At 42.5% G+C, this 24,942-nt stretch overlaps 1 protein-coding gene and 1 long non-coding RNA gene across 3 annotated transcripts; one reads left to right on the forward strand and one right to left on the reverse strand.

The window, feature by feature from the left end:
* Nucleotides 1–2,060: 2,060 nt before the first annotated feature.
* On the forward strand, nucleotides 2,061–8,808 carry PRRG4 (proline rich and Gla domain 4; the record flags this gene model as incomplete). The annotated part of the gene is made up of 5 exons (XM_082485622.1): nucleotides 2,061–2,434; nucleotides 5,493–5,656; nucleotides 6,888–6,936; nucleotides 7,683–7,818; nucleotides 8,580–8,808. The coding sequence occupies exons 1-5, from the start codon at nucleotides 2,329–2,331 to the stop codon at nucleotides 8,806–8,808; spliced, it is 684 nt and encodes a 227-aa protein (XP_082341748.1). The 5' UTR covers nucleotides 2,061–2,328.
* On the reverse strand, nucleotides 3,257–20,462 carry LOC309673764. Of its 2 annotated transcripts, XR_014269341.1 has the most exons (8): nucleotides 20,193–20,462; nucleotides 14,780–14,963; nucleotides 11,410–11,573; nucleotides 10,497–10,617; nucleotides 8,042–8,277; nucleotides 6,175–6,269; nucleotides 4,725–4,756; nucleotides 3,257–3,343 (listed from the first exon to the last, which is right to left on the reverse strand). It is a non-coding gene; the product is annotated as an uncharacterized lncRNA (long non-coding RNA). The 2 variants fall into 2 exon arrangements; XR_014269342.1 differs by lacking the exon at nucleotides 20,193–20,462 and having other exon boundaries at nucleotides 14,780–15,211.
* Between the last annotated feature and the right edge of the window lie 4,480 nt (nucleotides 20,463–24,942).

The following is a 24,942-nucleotide window of genomic DNA, read 5'->3' on the forward strand; positions in this document are numbered from 1 at the left end:
TTTTAACTGCACTGTGTTGATGTCATACAGTAAATATTTAACTACAGTCATCATTTCTCCAAACAGTTCTCCGTATTTCACACATCAGAAGTTTCTGTTTTTCTCCAGGGAATATCTGATCACCTCCACCAGTGTTATCCAATACCCTTATTCTACTCTTTCCTGCTTCCATATATACAAGTCACTCTAGAACTTAAATAAATAACACAATCCAAAGTCACTACTATACTAGCATAGACACAAACCACTCCTCAGTCCCTGGATTTCCTGGTAGCAAAATCATTCCACTCACGTGCTTCAAGAGTTTGGTGTCCAGTTTTTAACCCAACCCATCCCAAAATTCTTTACATATTTAATGTTACTGACACACTGTGCTAAACGCATTCTCAACTTTACCTTTTAAATGGCTTTTCAAGTACCACTTCTCATCCTTGCTAAGCGCCACACACGGTTTGGGAAAATACTCTTAAACCAAACATCAATTACTCAACTGCTTCTCTCTTGTCCTTTGGAGAAGCCGAAACAGCCACAGACTGATGTGCTTGAACCCAGCCTCCGGGCCAGGCTGCTCCTCCGCCCTGGGAAGGTGGACGATGGGAGGCCCCGGAGCAGGTGTGTGCGAGTGGAGCCCAGCTTGCGCCTTCTCAGGGAACCATGTCTGCCACTCGCTAGCCTTTTAGAAATACACTAAGGTTTGCTTCACCGATTAAAAAAAAAAAAAACAAAAAAAACAAAAAACAACTTCCCAAAGTTATTTAAACATGTGCAAAACTTATGCTGGTCCTTTTTCCCCCTGTGGTTAGCTGCCTGGCTAGAAAAGCTTGGTGGAGATAAAACACTCCAGTTCACTATCAGATAAATAATTAATTGTGGATAAGCAGCTAGTTAAAGGTGCACTGCCTCACCCCTGTTAGGAGACGCCTCCTCTCCACAGTTTCTGCCCAGCAGACACCCTCCCATCACACCGAGGGCTTTGCTTCTGGGCAGTAAAAAGCTAAACTCGGTTTTCAGCATCATGAATAACCCTAAGGGGGGAGAAAGGCGAAAAGTCGGTTTTAACAGTAAAAGTTGTCCACAGGACTGCTACCTTGTCCTCAGAGGGATCCCGGGGGCGACCTGAGGAGACAGACGGGTTTCTGGAAGAGGGGCCGGGTCCCGAGGGAGAGCCCCAACACCGCTCAGCTCCCTCCCCAGCCAGCCAGCCCGCCGCTGCCGGCCGACCCCCTTTTACCTCAGGCTCCGGGGGCGTTTCCGCCCCCCGCCCCGGGGAGGCGTCAGCCCGACGTGCCGGTACCGGTACCGGTACCGGTGCCGCCGCCCGTAGAGGCGCGGACCCCGGGCAGGGCGGGTGGGGCGGCCCAAGTACAACCCTGTGACAACCCTGTGACTGCGCCGCGCCCTTTTCAGGAAGCGCCGCGGCAGCCCCGAGAGACGCTGGCCCCGCCAGCCGCTCTCCTCAGGTCGCCGCCGGAGCAGGTAAGGCCGCAGGGCGGGAAGCGGCGCCCCTTCTCCCTCCTCGCCGTGCGAGACGGAGTGGGGGGCGCTTCCCCGGCCGACGGCTCCCGCTTCCCCGGAGCCTGGCCCGACTACAGTCGGCTCCGACGGCGGGGGCTGGTGCTGGGGCGGGGTGCGGCGGAGCGGGCGTCCTCCGCGGCGGTGGGCCCGGGGCAGCCATAGGGGAGGCGGGGGGAAGCTGGCGGTAGGGCGGCTGTTGCCCTGGCGTTGTGGGCGCCCCTCGGGTGGTCGCCGCAGGTCTCCGCTTCAGGCGGCGATGGTGTTTTTTTCTGGGTGTTGGGCGTCTCTCAGAATAATGCAGGTCTTACTTCGTTCTTATTTTCTACAGTCATCCCAGGTGGGAGAGCGCAGACTCCCCTCGGGGGCGTTGGGCGTGAGGTTGGCAACAGTGTTCTCCCGACAAAATGGTTTCTGTCCGTCCCTTCCCGTCAGGTAGCTTTTACAGCCTGGCCGTGGCTGCTCTGGCAGCACAGTCGCAGCGCTCTGAAGTTTGGGAGCATACCTGCAGCACCCTCGCGTGTGGTCTCTCCCCGTTAATTCTCCAGCTAACCGGGCTGGGGAGGCTTTGGCTGGCGGTGGGGAGAGCGGCCCGGTGGCCTGCGCCTGCGTTACGCAACGGAAGAACGACGGAGAGGCACGCAGGACCAGTTTGGATCGGTGTCTTTCTTCTAGGGATCCACTCGCCTCAGTGGCGTGTGGGCGCTTGCACTGGATGACTTCATTCAAGGGTCATCGCGGACACATTGGCAGGTTGCATTGTCTTTTTTTTTTTTTTTTAACTCAGGTTAGTTTCTGTCTGACAGATACCACACCATGTTTGTGTTTTTGGTACTGCTGTGTCAACTACACCCAGTGATCTTTGCATTTCCTCACTGCGCAGGGAGATTGAATGACTTGAAGCAACCCGAATGGAAAGACGGTAACTTACTTCTAATGTGACTTTTATGCTTTCCAAAATAAAACTGTAACTTTGCTTCTGCTGAGAAATCTCTTAATGTGTGTAAATAGCTTTGGTTTTGTTTTACTTTTTTTTTTACTTCATTAAAAAAATTAAGTTGCTTTATGCTTAATTTTAGAATATTTTAATATCTTTTGCTGAAAGGATTGATAATTGACTGGGGTGTCGATATTAAGTACTTATCAGATCCAGGAGTAAGCGCAGATTGGGACAACTGAGCTTTCTCCAGGCCTCTGAGTTTATTGTCACTGATATAACCAGAATCCTCTAAGTAACATCAAAATTCCAAAAGTTTGAAATCTGTATTAAGACAGTACTGCTTTGGTACTACTTGAGCACATCACAGTTTCATTTGTGTATCTAAATACCTAAAATTGCTTTGTATTTTAAAGGGTTTATTTGCTTGGTTTTTGAGATCGAAACTTTTTCTCAATACCAGATGCCCTTACAACACCTTGAAAGATAAACATAGTGCTGCTATTGCAGTTCTTCACTTGGGAGGGAGGGAAGTGGAGAGGAATTGAGGTAAAAACAAATGGAGTTCCCCAAAAGGACTCAAGCACTACGATGCCAAGCCGTGTGATACTCAACATTTAAGCATCAGGGCTTCAAAAAGGAATTTGTAACTTAGCTGTCCAGTCTCCTCAGTGGGTAAGGAGTGCTGAAACCTTAAGACAAACTTTAAGAAGTCATCACACTGAGCAGGAGACCCCTTCAGGGCAGTAATAGAGCAGAAAACATGGCGAGCAGAAAAATGCTTGAGACGGGTTATTCATTAAAATCCGTATTGCTCTGGGGCATAAAACGTCGGGCTGCCAGGCTGCCTCTTTCCTGTGAGTTCACGTGTAGAACCCTCTTCTGACAATGGAGCTGGAAAAAGAGGGGTCCAATGCTTTACCCAATAATTTAGCAAGTAGAACGGTTGCCAAGAGTATGGGGTACCTACATGGAGAGTTTACCCCTTCAGCATTTTCTGAACAGTTTTTACCAGCAGAGTTACGTTATTCAGCACGTGTGAATACATTTTTAATTAAATGCTAGGCATCCTAAAACTGGATTTACCATTTTGTTGGAGCATGGCCTAAGGACTGCAGGACTGCATTCAGTTCCCTCATGTAGAGGAGAGAATTCAAATCCATCTGTTCCGTTCACCAACTACTATCCTAATCACCAGGTTGTAGGTAATTTGCAGATGGAGATAGGTGCACTTTGACTATGTCCAACAAAATGAAGACAGTACAGATAAATGGATAAAGACTCTTTGAAAGAGAAAAGTAGCATATATCACTGGGAATTAGGAGTCCTAGACTCCAGGCAGTTTGCCTACGCGTGCCACATTAATAAAAATGCATCAATTATGTTATCTATTCAGAAGTATAGCGAATATTACTTGCATGGTAAGGAATGAAACACTGCTGAGCAAAACTGACAAACTCAGTTTCAGCAGATTGAAGTTATTCTGATGATTTGTACTCAGCCAAGGTGTCAATAACATTTTTTTCCCATGTAATTCTTTTCCCTTTCCACTTGTGGGTTTTGGGATCTTTTTGGATGAAGTCCTTCTCTCTGGTTACTCTTAGATATAGCATAAATACTTTAAGCTTAGATTTTTCTTGCAATTACTTTAAAATAACAGATTTCCTTTCCTACGCAAATACGCGTGTACATATGTGGCTTCTTCAATATATACTGTAATGTTATATAAAGTATATAAATATATACTGTAACATTTGTTCAATATACTATAATATTAAAGACATAAACAACCAATATACAAGTTACACTGCAGTTTTCGTAGTTTTCAGAGAGCAAACCATTTTGAGATACCATTGCAAGATCTAAGAGTAACTATTAGGGTAAAAATTCCTGAATGATGTGATAATCTGGCCAAACAAGCTAACAAGAACATAGAACTCACTTGTAGCTGAATAACGTTATTCTGAATCTCATCTCCTTTTTTAGCTGTCTGGCTTGGTATGTAACAATGCTCTTTCTGCATTACACTTGCAAAAATAATCCTCTAGTCATTTTGCTTGACGAAATAGCCTGAATTGCTTGGAGTACAGATTAGGCTTTCACTGGAAACCAAGCCAGAAAACTAGTTCTGTCATATATATATATATATATATTTTTTTTTAAGAAGCTGTAGTAAGAGCAGGCTAAAACTTGACTATGGAAAATGCCTTGTGAGAAAATGCATTCCTGTATTCCAAAGCCTTCTATAATTTCACTAACTCTTCTGGAATCTCACCTCACAATGTACTTCATGAGGCCTCATGGAGCCTGTAATAAGCATAAAAGAAGAAAAGAATTAAATGTCTTCAGAAATGCCTGTTGTCAATAAAACTCCTATCATGGACTAATTCAAAACAAACTAAGTTGGCACTATGCCAACCTTTACATGAAACTTGCTGCCATGATTGTGAAAAGGGAACAAATGTAAAGTGAACAGGACTCTGCTACCACGATTTAAAATCCAAATACCATGAACAAAATTTGGAACTCACAGATACCAGAATATTGATCAATGTATATTGAGGATTCTTTAGAAGGAAGAGTTTTTTGGGGGTATTTTCCTTTTTTTCCCCTTTTGCCTCCTTCCTGCAGTAGACTGAGGCCTTGCTGCATTTGCATCTGACTGAATTTCTGCTTTATGCGACTATTACTTTGTTCTTAAGAGCTCCAGTAAATCCTGATGCCTACATCCCAGAGGGATAATACCAAAACTTGAATAACAGCTGTCATGAGAATCAAATTGTCTTGGCCAGTATGAGGAATAGCTGTAATGCTTTATGAGAAACAAAATTATGTTTATTTTATATTGTGTAGTTAGAAAATTTAGCAGCACAGAAGACATTTTAGGAGGAGACCCTGAAGTTTCTTTTTCCTGTATGTAGTTGAGAGATGCTAGGGGAGGAAGGGGTCTCAATATGCTCCTTTAGGATATTAACAATCCTTTAAAAATAACAAATTTAGCTTTCCTGACTTGTTTAAAATCAACTTGATTTTTTTTTATTAGTGTTCACATCAGAAAAGGAGGCCAATTTATTCATCGGACGGCATCTTCTAAATAACAGATTTGATTTTGAAGCATTCACAGCAGATAACCTGGAAAGAGAATGCTTTGAAGAGCTGTGCAATTATGAAGAAGCGAGAGAAATTTTTGAAGATCCTGATAAAACGGTAGCTGTTCAAACTTAATATACTGACTTACTGACTAAGTCATTACTGTATCTAAATACTGTAGCCCTTCTGAAAACAGCATTTAAAATGATTGCTTATTTTACTGTAAAATTAGGACCCCAATTAGATAGGGTTATTGCTATAGATACACACTGAATATGCCTGATTATGTACTGTTGTCTTAAAGACTTTAGATAAGGGCTCCAATTCTGCAAACAAATATAAATGAAACTACAGATGTACCACTTGTGGATATACCTATATGTGTTTTCAGAATCTCACTTCTTTTTTTTTAACTTCTCAGCATCCAATTTCAATGTGTTCCCCATGCTCTATGTATTAATTGGCTGATGGTGTCCTTGTGTCATGCCAAAGAAGTGTTTTATAAGACAGGACTATGGAGCAAATCTGCAGTTCAGCTATTGCTGAGTATTCCTATAGCATTATCTTCTAAATTGCTACCTGTATACAGCTTGAAAGAAAGCTAGTATATAAAAAGAGAAAAACACATAAGCAACCTTTCAGCCCAGTAATGGAACACGATTGTCTGAAGACTGGCTCTTGTGCATGCTGCAAGAATCTCTTCATAATTCTAGATGTGCTCTGCACTAACCTGCAAAAAGAGCAAGGAATACAGTCTTATTCTGAAGGTGAAAGTGTTAGTTTGCCCTTGCTAGCATTTTCCTAAGAAAAAGATGAAAGTGTTAAATCAGAGTCTTCATGGAGTATTTTGCTGTGTAGCAAATGTGGAAATTATAGCTAAACACATTTAATGCATAGCAGTCATACAATATAAAAGTTTCTCTTAAATGGATCCCATTATTTTTCCTAGCTGATATGAATTCAAATACTGTTCACACAAATGTCTGATTCTTAAGAACTTGACTTTGCCTCACTAATACTCTTCTGTAGGGATTTACAAAGATTAATCTCAAGCATTTTTTTAGTGTCAGAATATTTGCTAACTTCTGTAATCAGGCAGAAATATCAGGTAGCATTGGACAGTTAAATGCACTTTCTCTTTCACCAGCTGGCATTTTCTTCTTTGTGAAACTAATTTTTATGCAAACTTGAATATATGAGAAAAATATGGTGGGATAAGCAAGTACAAATCCTTCAGTGGGAGTTGCTTCCGTTTATGCCCACAGTACCATATTAAAAAAAAAACAAACTGTCAATAAGCCTGCCAGTTCTGTATCTCGTATAAATCTGATCCTTTGTGTTTTTATAGATGGATTTTTGGAAAGACTATTCAACTAAAGGCCCTAAAATAAAAATAGGTAAGCCACCTTTTTATTCTTTTCTTATATTGCAATATTTTGTGGTTTTGTTATAATAGTACATTCTTAAAAATACACCATGTATTCAGTCAGCAAAATCAGAATTGATCTTTTTACTGAAATTCACTGTGAACTGTGCAAGTATATTGCATTATCTGATACAATAAAACATACCAACTGAAGCATCTTACAGTGGGATCCGTTATAAATCTGTAGGTAAAAACAGTATGAATTTTGTTGTCCATTTCTTTGTTTTATTACGCAATCAGTGAACTTTACAATCATTGTGTGGCTGCTTTTTGTGTTTTGTTTTTTTTTTTTGTCCTGCCGTGCCCCTCCCCTCCCCCCCGCCCCATTTCTTTAATAGTAATATCAGTCTGATTCAGGTTCAGAGTAGTCTTATGCCAGATGTTTTAGGAAAAAATGGTCAGTATGACTTGAGGAAAGATCTACAGCCTGATTACGGTCACAAGTACATGAAGTAATATTTGGAAGGCCTTAGAAGACAGACATCTCAACAGTTTTATGTACAGTAAAGGGAGTATCTACTCACTTTTGCTTTAAGCTGAATGCAAATGATACTCTTGGGTTGTGCTGCACAGATACTATGGCTTCTTACAGCAAACTAGGCATTTGTGGAAAGGAACAGCCTTATAGCACAGTAAAATTAATATTTCAGAGTGTAAACTGTATACTGTGTAGATGGAAAGAACACAAAATGAAAATAACCAATGTTTTATCTTCAGGTGATGAGACACTACAAAAGATTAATGTTACAGGACTTCTTATCAGTCTAGTTGCTGCTGGAGTACTGTTGGTTATAATTGCACTGCTTATCTTCTACTGCTGTAAAAGTAGATGCAAATCAAGGCAACCACCAGGGTAAGGAATTTCACTGCTTAAAAAAAAACAAACACCAAAACACACTCTTGCATAAGAGTGAAATTTAAAAATTACTGTGGGTTTGTCTGACTGTATTCTCAGAGAATCCGGTGGATGTTCTAGTTCTTACTTTCCTGGAAGCAAATTTAGGTGAGCACTAGGAGTAATTCTGCTGAAATTAGTAACACAAAAATGTAAAACACCACTTGCGTGGTTGATGTACCTTTGGGTTTTTTTTTTTCCTGTGTGTTCTTGGTTCCAAAATATTCTTACTAAAAAGATGGAATCATTTTAATGCGTTGCGGCCTGCAATGGAAGGTCGAACACATTCTGATCGCTCTTTAAAGTAGGGTGTATGCTCTTCATGGCACGTAGTCTACCTCAGATGTGAGATGAAGCAGGTTGGAGGAAATGCTTCTCTACCAGTTCTCCAGCCCTGTTTGTTCCTTGGTCCTAAACCTGAAAGGAACACAAAAGGATTCTGTGCTTCGTCTTCCTTATAAATTTCACACTACTGAGCTATTCTTACCCAGTGGTTTGGAGAGAGTATTTGGCTTCTGGTCTCTGTGATCATTGAAGGCAAGTAGGTTTTGGTGGGTTTTTTTTTGTTTGTGGGGTTTTGTTTTATTTATTTATTTATTTATTTTGTTGTGGTTGTTTTGGGTTGGGGTTTTTTTTGTTTGTTTTACAACTAAGACTTTATATTCTTTCTTCCCTTTAAAACAGAAGCTGACACTTATAATGCTGTTAACTTTGTTTAGGTACTTGGATTATGTAAGAAGTAGAAGACGTAATTCATCTAACATCTTCAGAAGGCATGAAGAATTTTCTTTAAACCCACTTCCTCTCAGAACTGAAGATTCAGGACTACCAACTTATGAGCAAGCAGTTACTTCAGATGGACAACACGATGTGCCACCACCCCCTTATCCAGGGCCCCCAAAAGGGGCACGGTTGTTCACAAAGTCTATGTCGCTCCCTGCCCCTTAATCACAAACCTCTTTCTGGGGTGAGGGGGGATTTCTGAAACATAACATACTTTTTTTAAAAAGTGTGTGCTACCTTGCATATTGCAAGACAGTTTACAAAAATGTGAAAGATCTCTAGCACAACTAGGAACGAGTGAAAATCCCATTTGGGAAAAGAGGTGACCTTTTGCAAAGACTGCAGGACTGTTCTTTGCACAAGGTTATTGCGCCAAGAGGAGGGACTGCATAAAGACTACATCTTGTACCGCCACCCTCTTCCATAAGCACTTTGAGCCATCCTATCCTACTATTGATGTTACCATTAATAGTTTTCTTTTTTTTTCCTTTAGGATGAACAGTATTTTAATTGGTTTTATTGAAACTAGCCATTTTTGGTGACTATTAATATTTTAAACCATCATAAGAAGTCTACTTTGTTGTTTGATATATTCACTTCATTGCTGTGTGAATTTTCTATTCATTGTAGTAATAGATTTGAATATGAAAATTATTTCATGATTTGATCTTTCAAATGTATGTATATTACTGCTTCTGAATTACACTGGTTTGTTTTAGACATTGCTGGTTAACACACTACTCAAATTGTTGTATTTTTGTGATTACAGTTTTGGATGAAAAGGAGCCACTAATTGCGTGGCATATTACCCATTCACAAAGTATACTTTATCAAAGGGTTTTATATTCATTTTGACTTGGTATTTAGTGCTGAACAAGCAGAGTACCATGGGTTGGGATGCTAAGCAAATAGCTAGAGATTCGTCCCTTGTTAAAAACGACCCAGGTTTCACAGATACTGTTTCTTTTGCAGTTTAAAAATTTAAATGTTGAAAAAGACAATTATCTTGTCAAATCAAAGCCCAAACTACCCCACAGAAGCGCTTTGCATAGGTATGTATTGCCCTACTGGGAGAACAAAACGATACCTTTGAGTAGAATGAAACATCACATTAGATAAATAACCGGTATCCACAGAGCAATAGTCAAGAATTTCAGGGAGTTCCTGGTTAACTGCATCAACAAAATTTCTGTATCTCTAGTTGTAGCCACCCTTAATTTTACATCCTATTAAAATATCTACCCCCAACATTATATGGTCTACAGATTTTGCTAATCAAGTCATAGACCAACACTGCTGTCCCTTTACCTCCTAGTCAAATATTTGGCATTGTAGTGGAAAAGGTTTCCCATAGCTACAGGAAGCCATATGAGAGCATCTCAGAGATAACATGTCAGGCTGGTGTTTTCTTGTATTACAGTAGCTACCTAGTTGGACACATGCAATGAAGTTTTTTAAGAAGCAACAACTCTTCACCCCACACCACACCCCCCCATTGACCAATGCTGAAAACAGCAAATGGTATTTTAATTTGGTGCCTAAAATGCACTTTTATATTATAAAGGTTGAATATTTATATGTAATGTTTAACTGAATTTTATGCTTTTTTACATGCTAAAACCTACAGTGCTATTGAGTGAGATGCAGAGGACTGACACAAGATTTTTAATCTGTAAATACTTTTGTAAAGAAGAAAGTATCCCAAATATTGGAATATAAGGAGGGCGTATTGAAAATGCTACACAAGGAGCTCTTGCCCTTTGAAAAATACATACAACCCAGCTGATATCAGTGGACATCAGACTGTGTTCTTATTCCTAAAGCTTTGGCATCAGATTTGACAAGTCACAAACCTCTTTGCAGCTTCTTTCCTGTTGAGAGATGGGGGAATCCCCTTGTTGAGATAGCTTCAATTCACTTCTGCTCTACTTGTAACAGCATTTTGAAGTTCTCAGAGGTTACTATTCTGTAAGACTGAAATAAGTGAATTGTGCAAGGTAACTGTTGATAACCAGAATACAGAATTATGATGAAGCTATGGAATTACAAGCTTGCAAATGCATTTCTCCCGTATTTCCTTTTCATTTAGCTAACAATTTTAAAATTTGTTCATGTGCATCTTGAGCTGTAGAGCACACTTTTCTCTAGTTTTTTCCTGGGATTCAAAAATGACTAAACTAATGGGACTGATAGGAGCACTTTCAAGGAAAGGGACTTCACAAGGTCTTGTGTGAGTTCAGAGGTTCTTTAATGTTACTACAGTGATTTTTGCAGAGTCACATTTTAAATAAACTACAGAAATCGTACAGAAACCTATTTAATCACTTAAAATTTGATTCTTCTACTATTCCTACAAATCATTTGCAAATGATTCCATGCAGTGCAAGCAAAAATCTTGACCTTCATGATTAAAAAGCGTTAAGATGGTGTAACTGTTAAACATCAATGCTGTAGCTCTTTGGGGAGCAAACTGCACCTTCTGTGGGGTGTAACACTTCAAATTTACTCAAATAACCTGCACTTTAGACTCTGAAGATACTCAAAATATGCAGTGACTGACACTCAAATACTGTTTGCCTGCAACATGAAAATTTGCAAGACACATTCTGCTCATTGTAAATAGGGAGCAAAGCTTAAGTTTTAGTTGAACATAATGTGAACTTACCTCTCCTTGTAAAGGGAGAAAATTCCCTTGAATGGCAGTTGTTTGGGTTTAGTTTGTTTTTCTTCTTTCTTACATTGAGTCCTGGCCCAAGACGCTCTTACCTTGTATCCTGTCTCTTTCTAGAACTTCCTTTAGAACTTCTTTTTAGATTCGTCAGGGTTATCACAGGGAAAAATCAACAAGGTTGACTATGGTGACTTGTGAATTCAGAAGTGTTTGCCACATTTCCAAATTTTACATGCAGTTTCCTTTGAAAATGCAGTTGCTATTAGAATATAGAAAACAGCAAATAAGTGTCCTTAGGGAGGAGGAGGAGGAAGTTTCTGAGGAGCAAAGCAGCAGCACGTTTAATCTAATTTGTGCGCAGATGTAAATCATCAGTGGTTTGACTTCCAGACACTTTCTTTCAAGGGCCAGTAGGACAGGCAGTGGATTTTAAGTGAATTAACAGAAATCTCTACTATGACAGTTGAAAACAGAAGCATCTAAACAAAACACTGGGGAAAATTGCGTAGTATTTAAATTCTGTTTCTCTCAGAATAGGTTTAAACATGTAAATTCCACTGGCCATTGCCTTGAACAATTTTCAAAAAAAACCTTTGTGTTGCCCTTTCAGCAACATACAATCTTACAGCATGCAACTTTTTATAAATCAGGACAATTTATTAGGTAGAGCAAATAACTGAGGGTCAGAAAAGCAGTCCAGCTCTGTCAACTGAAAACCAAATCACTTCACTTAAAGCAAGAAACAGGTTAAGTAAGAAAGCCTACTATTTGATAAATTGTCTGATAAATAGTATTATAAGCATTATGTCTTTCTATTTTTTTTGGGGGGGGGGGGGGGGGAAGGGTGTTGGTGTTTTTGTGAATTCATTAGATGAGCAAAACCAAAGCGTCACATGGAAGTGCCACTTCCTCACCACAGTTCATGAAGCATTTGATTCTGGTCCTGTCAAAGTCTACGGAAGCTTTTTATTGGCTTCAGCTTAACTGGGATTGGCACCAAATGTGAAATAACTAATCACTTCAGGTAAAAAAAAAAAAAGTATAATGCTCTGCCAAATTATTTACCACAATGTTGTTGCCAAACCCGATTTGGAGTATTCTGTTGTTTAATGATGCCTACTTACATTAACTAGAATGTTTTGAGGCTGATCTGCCCTTAAAAAGTATATTTGAAATTTGGAAGGCATAGGAAAATTCCTTATCTTTCATCAGATTACCAGCTGTGAATAAACTGCAATAATTACCTGTAGGTTATTAGCAACACGGTTTAATTACTTTGATCAACAGGACAGGTTCATTTAAAGTTTAAAAAAAAAACCACAACAAAAAAAACCAACAAACTTCTACCCACGGTCTCATCTGTCAACAAAAGTTTTATTGCTGCTGTCCTCGTTTGTGCCATGTGGTGTAGAGAACAGGAAGGAAACCCCAGGTTTAAAAGCCATCTTTTGAACACTTCAAGCTTGCTCCTTCTACACTGTTAATGCCTGTCCATTAATTCCTAGCATGTGGAAATGTATCACTATTAACATTTTCACAATCAAGAAGTTGCATGTATTTTCCTCTCAAAAACGTTAAGCACATCTTCCCAAATACGCTGCACTTTATTCAGGTGGTAACTTTTCACTGTTTCCAGTCATTTCTGAATTGTGTAAACAGTCCTTGTTACTTAATCTTATATTTCCTTTTACTGATCTGACAGAGCCTTTGGAATGCATTTGTCACTGGTTATAGTTTAGTTCTAACTTTGATGTTAAGTGCTGTCATTTTGTTGGGGTACTGGTAGCAATATTTTAAACTCTGCTAGTCTCTATATTATTTTGTAAAAAAAAAAAAATCGAAATAAACATTTATGCAGGTTAATTACAGCAAAAGAGAAAATGCTAATTCAGCCTATCATAAAAAGTTAAAAAAACTCTAGTAACTCCTTTTTTTTTTTTTTAATGGATTTGGTAATGGCATGCACTCTTCTTCATGCCATATAGCACCTATCAACAGGGTAAAAGGGTCATAGTTTGTTTTCTTTTAACATTGGCAATTTCTACTCTGGACAGAAGCTTTCTACTTCACTGCTCTAGTTCACTTATGCATCCGAGGTTCTGAACCATGAACTGCAGGCACTGGAGATGAAGTCTTCAAGACAAACAAGCCAACTGAACTAAGTGTTGTACCCTTTCATCTTCCTTGACTTTAACCAGACCTTGGGTGAGAAGATTTAACATGATAATGTAGCCCAAAAATACCCACTTCCTTAGGGTTAGTGGATTGAGCAAGATCACTCCAGTGAGGACCAGAACAGGCATGCAAAAGCAACATGGGAAACAGCACTTCCTCGACGGTAATGGTGATTTCAATCTGAAGTGAAGGTATGCATTGTGCAATGAGAATAAACATCTGCAGAGAGGCCGGAGGGATAGATGAGGGCAGCTAGGTAGAGCAAATACTGTAGCACAGCAAATTACATTGAATTAAGCCGCTCTTGTTTTGCTCACTGGATGACAACTGTCAGATTTGTGCTTTTTCTCCCAACCACACAAGATAAGCTGAGATAGCTGGTTAAAACTCCCCAAAGAAGAGCAGAATCGCCTCCTATATTTGAAGCTTTTTAATCTGTCAACTGAACTGAAACTTGGAATACAGCTGGTGGGGTATAAATGCTTCATTCTCATTAAATGTCTCGGGAAAATAGGATCCCAGTTCTTTGGAAAATGTCTTTTATGTCATCTGTTTACTATATTATGACTTTAGCTATATAGTTCCCTGCTACAAAAAAATGAGGAGTTCGTATCTACTGGATTTCATCAATTCTGAAAATTATGTGGAAGCTGAGCAAATTTACAGCATACTGACGCTGCTTACTTTTAAAAAAAAAAAAAAAAGCGCTAGCCAAAACTCAGATTAATCAAATTTCCCATCTAACTTTTAATCTGTGTCCATTTAACAGAAAGCCAGCCCACTCACTTTGAAACGTCCAAAACAATTACTGCACAACCGCCCTGACTAATTTGGCAAAATACTGAAATGTCAGCAAAAGACTAGCTCCAGCTGGGAACAGTGGGTCCTATGATGTACCAACAAAGGAAGCAATAGTACTTCCATTAGTGTTTAAACTACAATTTAGTTTACTGTTCACCCCTGTGGGAGCAGCCTCCCCAAATTTTCACCAAGTGGACACCATTCCTCTATTTTACCATAAAATAACTCCACAAGGGCAACTACACTAATTGCTTATACAGAAAATAACAGAACAGTATCGAATGTACTTTGGATATGTTTTATGCAGTAAATTTTGTCAATGTTGAAAAGATATAACTACATTAACTACTTTTGCTTTACATTTTTCATTTCCTTCTGTTATTTTTTTTTCTTTTCTTATTGTTCTACCTATAATTTGCTATTGAACTTTTTTCCTTCTCCGGTTCCTTTTCCTGTGTCTATTCATAATCTGCTATTGCACACACTCACCTGTTTGCTGCTTTTTTTTTTTCTTTTCTTTCCTGGACATGGTTCCCAAGCACTTGGTCCCCTCCCACTCTCTGCAAACCACTCTTCTTGCACAGCTTCCCCAGTCTCCTCACAGTGACAGCAAGGCCTTTAGCTCCTCCTTTCCCTCCTGCTTTCAGTCCTCAGGAACCGCATAGCACCTAGACTACAGAAACAAAAGAGGCCACCCAATGCAGGCATCTTGCTGCCTACATTCTGGGAGCCTCCAGAAGCCCACACTGTAAAGGCAGCAGCCAGACTTCAAAGGATCAGGAAAAATATTTCAGTCTAGAAATCTGTACACTTAAACCCAAGTTTTGAAAAGGCCTTATAACAGGTTTTAAATTCCCGATGCAGCACCTACTTCATTTTGGACCTGCGATCACTCAAGTTGTTCAAGCAGTTTTAGTTTAACATCTCTAAAGATCAGCATCTAATAAGGTATTTAATAGCTAAACATCCAGTATTTAATGTTAAATATGCAGCATGGGTATGACACAAAGGAGAATACCCAGTAAGAATTGAAATAAAATAATCCTGGCTAAAAATGTGAGTTTAGTCAAGAGCAAAGGTTTTATGTCATTGTACACATCTCCCCCTTACCTCACACCAGTTCTGGTGCCTACTAGAGCCCTTCATAAATCATCCTGCAAAAACGTAGACAGCTTGCTTCTGAGTGGTTGAGCTGAATCAACACAAGTGCCAGTGGTGACACCTTGGAAAGTGTGGGACCACATGACCAGAAGGAGGATTGGGAAAGTGAAGGAAACAAGGCCTTCCATCTCATTGCTGCAGCAAGCCTTCTACCAGCTCAGCCATCTCTTACCACGTCAGGAGAAGTGCCATGGTTTAGCAGATCAACTTTAGTTCAATAGAATGAATTATGAAGATTTTGCTTCATTTATGTGTACATATACTTAAGCTTTTGATCAAATAAATGCACAGACTAGTATATGTAAATAAATGCAAAGAAAGGGAGTATTTGCTGTGAGGCTCCAAGATCAAGTGAGTTCTTTGAAAGGCATCACTTTCTTCCCCATTTGCACATTTCTTAATGTCTAGCTTTATGTGTAAAGAGGCCACGTGCCAAATTAAATGCAAAATCTAATCTGTTAAGCAATTGCAATTTTATTCTTTGGTCAGAATCACCATTACAAAAAAAACAAAACACCACCCCCCCCAACCCAAAGCAGCGAGCGATTAATAGCAGGCCTGACCAAGACTCATGTTATTCACATAATATCTGATCAGGTACTTACCCATTGCTGCTCATGGAAGATACCACAGCCTGGCAGCACACATACAAAGCCTGCACAAAGGTGCTACACCCACATTCTGTAAGCTGATGCCTACTGTCCATCAGTGTTCAGCAGAGAAATACAATGAACAGATTTTATTTTGACTCTTTTTAGAATTTGTTAGTAATTTGTTAGACCCAGCTCAGCTCTGACCTGAACTTCTTCAAACTTCATCTGATCAGACACGTTCAATTTATTTGAATGTTTTATCCTTGAAACATCAGTTTTCAAAAAACAATGTCCTCAAGTCTCTGAAACGCTATTTTCAAACAATTGTGAAGATTCATTCTCTCAGCACAAGGCTAACTGTTAAGCATTTCTAGAGCTTTTGTTGACAAATGGTTAGCCACTGAAACCTAACCACTAAGATGTTTGTGTATGTTAGCGAACTATTTATCATACTGTGATAGTTCAAAAATAAAGTACTATTATGAATTGAAATACAGTCCTTTTTGTCCACTTTTAACAACCAAGCTGTAATCTCAGAATTGCAGCGTTAACCGCATGCCGTGCCTTTAACTACTTTCTTTGATCAACAACAGCTGAAGCTGCTGATCCAGCATGTGCATCTGACTATTCCATGATTCTTTTCAAGCCATCAAAAATTGCCCTGAAGCATACCAAGAATTTTGCTGCAAAACCATCAGTTTACAGGTTTAGCTGAAAGCCTCTTAATGCAAGAAAAAAAAATATTTTGGCACTTAAACATGAGGGAAGAGCCAGGACAAGACCAAAACCAGGCATCATGTGTCACGGAAAGGCAGGAACAATGCCCTCTGTGGAAGAGGAGGGCATACAGGTATAGAGAGACATTTGGAAAAGCCTCGTGGAGCCAAGTTTGTTGTACCTGCAATAAGAAGGATGCCAAAAGCACAGGCAGCAACTGCTGGCCCTATAAGAAGAATCACCCCATTCAGGAACATCTGCTGCTGCACGCACAAGGACCCTTAGTGGTGCTATCCTAGTATTCAACATCTGTGGTACTGTTAAAGCTGTAACATACCATGTAGCCTTCTGCCTGGCCAGTCTTGTACATAAAAAACATACAAAATTCCCACACTCAACTCAAATACTGGCTGACATTTTTCTGTTAACATGGGTAATAGCATACTAAGCAACAAAGAAGTTACTAAATAAACAAATCAGCTACAAATAAATAAATCAATGCCAACCATGAATTGGAGCATTATTCTGGCCCTGGATTTGTGACCGATATATTGGTTTTAATTATGATCAAGTCACAGAAGACTGCCAATCACCCATTAGCTTACTCCTGTGTTTCATTTGGCATACTGTCACTTTAAACATAAAACTAGACCTCAAAAAACAATATTGCCATTCAGCATTGTGTAACATTAAATTATTTAAACAGAAAGAGGAAAATAGGAAGGTCTCCTGAAGGGGGAGAGTATATTAGCTAACACAGTTCTGCAACAGAGCTGGCTTGATTCTGGCTGAACTAGCATACAGGCAGAGAAGCTTGTTACTGTCCACAGAGGTATATCCTCAAGCACTCCTAGACTCTATAGAGATTTCTACACTGAAAATACCACAAGCCAAGTCAACGTCTCATCATCAAAAGTAAAACTTCCCTGCTCTTTCCTGTCATCTCCTTCCCTTCCTAGCTGCTTCTGGCCGCACACTACCCTTGCTTGCCCTGAGCCAGCACTCATTTGATGGAAAGCAAGCTGACTCAGCTCAGCAAAATTACAGAAAAATGACCTCTGGCAAAAAAAGTAAGCGTTCTTTTGTCAATTGAGTGAATTTACTGCTCACCTTGTGGCCAGAGCACATTGCTAGGAGCAGGAAGGTGGAGCAGGGAAGAAGGAAGAGAGAGCAAAGCCTTCTCCTTTGGGTGTCAGCAAGCAGCTGAGGCAGCCCAGCCCTGCTGCCATACCACCACACCTGGAGGAAGCAACGCATGTTGCAGCTTTGAAGATCACTCTTCAGACCTTAGGCAGACGATTCCTATTAAAGCATTACCTTAAGTAGTTAAATCTGTCTCCTACTCATCACATGATGTTTTTGACTCTGTAAAGGATTTAAGTTATTCTTCCAAGCAGAGAGTGTTCATCTAGGGTAAGATATGTGCAACAAAAATTCAGTACTGCCCCAGGCTGGTATGCTGCACAGATTGTGTTACAGTGCTGTAATTTAAGATTTTGCTCTTAAATAGAGTGAAAAATTGTATTAGCTTGTGTTTCAGCAAGATATATTTATTAGATTCTTGACCTGAGAGATAAGCTGATATAATATCATTGCTGGCTACAGGCACTCCCTAATGAACTACAGTTCAGAAGGTGTTAAAGCCCACTGAAGCTCAGGTCCCAAACAGCAAGTAATGGTTGCATTTGAAAGAAAATCATCCCCTTCTAACACAAGAATCAAAATATTTTCAATATTCAGAACCATGAACATGTCTAGTATCACTTCAAAATATACATCTTAATATGTACACTTCAGTCTACACATGGAAATAACATATGTTAACAGGAACTACCAAAGGATTTTTTCTATTGCTGACATCTTTCAGAAAAGCTGTTTCTAAGTATCACGGATACTAAGATACTGTAAAAGCACTTACTCTACTCTACACAGGCTCTTTTGTGGCCTTGCAGAATAGTGTTACAAAATATCTTTTGGTTACAAAAAGATAAAACGCACAAACTTCAGGGAAGCTTTCCTAGACATAGGACAGCAACAAGCAGCAGGGATCAGCTTTAATGAGAAAACTTCGAACAAGTACGTTTATCTCGCACACAGGAAAAGCAAACTACTGGATAAACCGACTTTATTTGGCAATTATGGACATTAGTGATGAAGTTTTCAGCGTACTCCACCTCTATTAAAACCACATAAAAGAAATTAAATTTAACAATAGCTGTCACAACTTCTGTTTCACTCAACTTCACCCTTTGATTACAGGAAAGAAGATCATCTCCAACAATGTTCAAGGAAACACTGTGTCTGGGGTATAATGACAATTAGTTCACTTAGTGGTCTAAACTAATTGTGTATGTTTCCCTGCCTGTAAGTCTGGACTGGTGCTTGTTGTTTGTAATTTCTCATGTAATGTGATTTTACACCCACCTATCTAGCAGTACTAACACCCACCCCCAACTTAGACAAACATCCTGTAATGAAAATACATTAAATATACATTAAAATACATTATGTACTCTTTAAAGTTCATGTTGCCATTACTTCAGAAAAATCAAACAAAACAGTAGCAGTTTTACAATTTATTAATATGTCGCTCCAAATTTGTGGCAAGAAACTTTTAAGGTAGCTCCACACCAACACGTTTACTCTAGATAACCAAACACTACAGCCAGGTGGAAAAGGCATTTCATATCACTTAGGTCCATGGATGGCCCTTCCCTCAGGCCCACTTGAGGGAAACAATGCACACTAAGTGTAAATTATAATGGAGATTAGCAGAGATCTTACAGGGAAATCAAAAACTGTGGTCCTTCCCCGCTGGAAATGGTACTTTCAATAGTATCAGCAGTGTAAGTGCTTCATCATTAGCATAAAACTGGAGTCATTTTCTGTCATCAGGCCTCGTTCATATGTAAAACAGCAATCCTCGTGTTTCTCAGGGGAAGAAAGTCCCCCACCCCCCACATACTCTCCTCCAGCTGCAAGCAATACAGGTGCTAACTTATGCAAACACAAGGAAAACTCACTCTGCTGGTTTCTGGCTTTGGTACGCTTCTTTTCTTCTTCTCCCTCAGCCCTGGCCTCTGGGTGACTTCACTCAGTCTCGTCGGTGCTGATGACTTTCACACTTACCTTTCCCTCCTGATCCAAAGGCTGCATTTTTTCCTACAGTGAACTTTGCTGCTTCTTGAAACTAAGGCATAAGAAAAGCAGAGCCTCAGCTTCTCCTCCTAAAGTCTCTTACCTTCCTGCTTCCTCATTTAATATTGACCACTCTGCTTTTGTATTCAAGTGTTGAGATTTATTTATTTTTAGCATCTAATCCAAGTGGCTGCAGTCAAGTTTTTAAACTCTACATTTCACTATAAAATTCATTTCACTCTGTGGTTCGATATTGCCTGGAGTACTACAAACTGAATCTTCAAAAGACTTACTTATTAGCATGCACACACGTTCCTCTTCCGAGCAATGCCTTCAGGTGCAGTCACCTTCTTTTCAAGTGCATATTCCCCATCTTTACCTCTGAGGCACATTCCTCCTGCTCATCTCAGCCTCTGTACCTTCAACCTGCAGGGAAAGCAAGACACCATAGTTCACCCACCATCCTCCTGCCCCACACAGATGCCCCCTTTGCTCCTACCCTGTTCTGCACAGCTGGTGCCTGTTTGCCTTATAGTTTAACAAGCACACAGCCAAAGATATAGGAATTTACTGTCTGTGCACCAGGTAGCTTAGATTGGTCTAAATACTTACTGTTTCTGTCCATTTCTCTCTTCAGCCTCTTGCTGGTTTGACTTTTGGCCTATTCAGACGCCAGGCCTGCAAGGACTTATTGATGGGGAATCATTTGGAAAGCTCTGCTGTATATCGATATATCTATACTAGAGGCTTTTACCTTGTAAAAAGGGGGGGGAGTAACTAATGGGCTGTGCTTGTATATTATTTCACCTCTGTGAATAGCGATGACCGACTCAAACCGCCGAGCAGGGTAGGCGGGAGCCCGAAGCAGCCAAGGGAAGGCTCTGGGCTGCCCTGAGGGGAAACACGGCCATGAGCTTCTCCCGGTGATCCCCACAGAATTACCCCCCACCCCCCGCGTCCATCACAGGATTGTGGTTTTTTTTTAATTTTATATTCCAACCCCAAGTTTAATTTTTCTGTGAGGAAGGCGGCGGGGGGAGGCGCCCGGGCGGGCGGGAGCGGCGTCACCGGAGGGTGACGCCGCTCCCGCCCGCCCGGGCGCCTCCTCCCGCGGCGGGGCAGGGCGGGAGAGCCGCCCAACAAATTGCTTTACAATGCGCTCCCCGTGAGGCAACCCGCCGCCTCGGGGCGGCAGCCGGGACGAGGCGGCTGTAAGCGGCCTGCCGGCCTCCATCTTGTCGGTGGCGGCCGTCCCGGAGGGCCGCCGGCCCGCGGCGCTGACGCCGCTTCCCCTCAGCGGCAACAAGATGGCCCCGCCCCGGCCCCTCCAACAAAGCGCCAGCGCTTCACTTGACGCGGCCCCGCCGAGAAACCGGCCTCTTTCCACCCCCCTCCCTCTCGCCCGGCCCGGCCCGGCCGTCCCCGCCTTCAGCCCCCCCACCCCGCCCCGGTGGCGACTACCGCCCCCCGCCACGCTCTCCATCCAGCCGCCGCCGCTTCCCCGTCAAGCCGCGGCCGCCCGTTCCCCAGTCACAGACCTCCTCCTCTTCCCCCCGCCGGCGCTGCTGGCGGCGGCTGCGCCCCCCCTCCTTCGCCGCGGCCTCCCTGCCCCCCGGCCACGGAGCCGGAGCCCGTGAGCCCCAGTGTGCGCTGGCGGGGGAGGTGCATCCTGGGAAAGAGCAGCCCGACATGGGTCTCCGCCTGGCCGCCGCGCAGCCCCCGCCGCCGTGTACAGCTCCCCTCAGCCGCCCACCCGCCGCCGCCCGCAGCTGAGCGGGAGGGGAGGGGAGTGGAGCGGAGGCAGGGCAGGGCAGGGGGGGCCGGGACGCGGCGGCCTGGGCCGCGCCGGGGAGGGGGCCGCGGCGCTGCCCGCCCCGCATGAGGCAGGGGGGGGCCGCTCCCACCCGCCTCGCTCGGTCCCCGCCGCCGCCGCCCTGCGCGCAGGGCCCCAGTGGAACCCCCGCCGCCCCGGCCCCGCGCCCTGCCCCGATGATGGACAGGAACTACCCGACGACCCCCAGCTTCGCCGACCCCCTGGCCCCGGCCGCCGCGCAGCCCGCCGCCTCCTGGGCCTACGAGCGGGGCGCCGGCAGCCTCAAGCCCAGGTGAGGAGGGTCCGCCGGGGGGCTGCGGCAGGAAAAGCCGGGGTCTGGGCCGGGGCCTGGCCCCGCGGGCGGCCATAGGGCGCCCCAGTGTGGGGGGAGGAGGGCGAGGTGCCCCCTCCGGCGGGGGGCGTCCCTGCGGCGCGGCCGGGGGCGAGCGGGGCCCAGCGGCGGGGTGAGGCCGGGCGGGCCGCGGGGCGGGGGTGAACGGGCGGACGGGCCGCGTCTGGGGCGGCGGGGGGGGGCACGACCGCCAAGCCGGGCCGGGGGCGGCCGGAGGGGGCTCCCCACCGTCCCTGGGCACTGGCGGCCCGTGGCGGCGGGGCGGGCGGTCTCCCCGCGCTGGGCGCGCCGCCGCTCTCCGCCCCGGAGGCTCTCGTTGGGCTGCGGCGCGGGTTCAAGAGTTCACGCGTCCCTACCGGGCTCCCGGAGGGAAGCGGGGCTCGGGGGCGGCGGGGGGAGAGCTCCGCCTGCGCGGGGCCGCGGGCACCGGGCGCTGCCCCGCCGGAACAATGCCGGGGCACCGGGCTATCCCCCCCCCCCCCCCCACACACACACACACACCCCGCGGCGGCAGACGGCAGCCCCCGGGCCGGCGGTGGCGGCAAGCATCCATCCCCCTTCGCCCTTTATTTCTCCGCGTCGTTGTTTTTTCGCTCCGCTAAAGGCTGGTTAACCTCTTTCCTCCAAAGCGCTGCTCTCGGGCGTGAGGAGCCTCCGCTCAGTGAAAACTTGTCTGGAGCGATTCAGTCCCACGGAGAGTTCTGTAAAGTTCCGGGAAGTGCGGAAAAAATACAGGATATCTTATTGGCTTCGGATTGCTTTTTGATTGTATAACTGTGCCAGCTGAAATGAGTATTTTTTGAGGCGATTAGGTTTTTGTTATTGCCTGCTTGACGTATCTGCAGTTCTAATCTCGACGACGCTTAAAGGTAAAAGATAGTCTCAGGCTAAAAATATACCGTCAAAATAGGTGCGCCTATAGATGACTTTGCAGTCGGTCCTGAAAGTGATCAAGCGTGTATTCTGATCTGCCTGATAAGATTAATAGATTATCGAGTCAGAAGGACTGTTGCAATCATCTAGTCTGACCTCTTCATAATGCAGGCCATAGGACTTTTTTTTTTTTCTTTTTTTTTTTCCTTCCCAATCCGTGTTTGAAACTAGAGTTTACATTTTAGGACATGCAGGCAAAAATTGCCAATGAGGCAAGATTCAGCACAGTACTTGGTAAAGTATACCAGTGGCTGATTTGTATCTTATTTCTTATTTCTGCTATACCTTTAATTTCTAGCCAATGGATCTTGCTATAGCCTCATGGACACTGAAAATCCCATTATATCTCATGTTTTTCCGAGGATGAATTTTTATGAATTTGGATTAATTTCTTGCTTTATGTTCTTTTTATTAAGAAAAATAAGTAATCTTCTGAAGTGTGTTATCAGATATTACTTTTTTTTTTTTAACTTCAGTTATTCTCTCAGTTTTCTTTTGGATCCCCTCCAGTTTATTGGCACCTTTCCTGAATTGTGGACATTGTAATTTGGAAGCAATTAAGTCAATGCTAAGTAAGAAGATAATAGGACCTCTCTGGGATGTGAGGCTCTAGATTCCTTGTTTCACAGAGAATTGCAAGGACGGTTAGGTTTTTTGGCTAAAACCTTGCCCTATGAAGCTATGTTTAGATGATTTCTTTGCAGAGTTGGCTAAATGGCAAATTAAAGTCTCCTACCATTCTTTCTAACCTTCCTTCCTAATCGTTAAGCTACTTTTGGTCATGTTGCTGCGTTGGTTTCAGTGGAAGTCAGTGATGTGTCCTTTCTATATTGCTTTTGCCAATTCTCATCATCTGTTGAGGATCATGCCATCTATTCCACGAGGCAAGTTTGGATTTTTCAGGGTATTTAAGAATATGTAGTGCAGGAGCAAGAGTAGATCCCTCTGGGATCTTAGAAGAAGCACAACTGCATGATGATTATTTTCTATATTAAAAAAATTCCCCTGCTTTCAAAACATGACTTTAATCTTTTTAATAGCTGCTATATTAATGCAATATTAATTATATAATTTGAGAATTCCTTAATTGAAAACACATGGAGAGTAGTCCCAAGACAAGTACCATGCAGAAACTCGTTGAATCAATGCCTGCTACCTTAACCAATTATTGTTAATAAAAAAAATCAAATTGGTATTACTGAATCCATTCTTGATATGACAATATTTATGCTACCCTTTAGGAAGCAATGTCAGAAAGACCTTGACTTCAGTTCTTAAAAGTTTAATCTCGAGGCTGTGTAGATGGTGATGAATGATGCATTTTAAATGTGTTGACTGAAACATTTTAACTTATTTTTGTTGTTTTAACTGTAGCAAGGGCAGGGAAAATACTATGAATCACATTCTGTGCTTGTAGTTCTCCTGTACCGGCTTCTTAGAGTTCATGTCATTGTAATAAGAATTAAAATACCTTATCTTCAGCAAGATTTAAAGATCTGAACTGTGTTGGACACAATGTTAAATACAGTCTGGGCTTGCATAGATGTTTCTGGTTCCTTTATCACTGATAACTTTTGTCTCTGTATGGATGGAGCCAGTTGCTGGGGAATTGGGACGTAAGAGTCATGCATATCACTGCCAAGGCTTGTACCAACCTGGAAGCACATTGTGAAGGTATAGATGTACTGTAAGGGAATATGCTGTCAATGTTCTCGACTTGTGTTACAGATCACTTTGCATTTTTCAAAATGGTGGTTTTGATTGTGGTTGACAGGTAGTCGTCTAAACAGCTGAAGCTGCATTAGGCTGATGTTAAATTAAAAAAATGTGTGTCATGTTCATCTGGTACTTGCTTGAAAAGAATTCAGCCTTTAGGTGATATAGATAACAATATTTCATTCAAATTTCATTTCATATTTATACTGTTGCAGACTGTGTCGTGGCA

This window comes from Vanellus vanellus (assembly GCF_965231255.1).
Source record: "Vanellus vanellus genome assembly, chromosome: 6".
Taxonomy (NCBI): Eukaryota; Metazoa; Chordata; class Aves; order Charadriiformes; family Charadriidae; genus Vanellus; species Vanellus vanellus.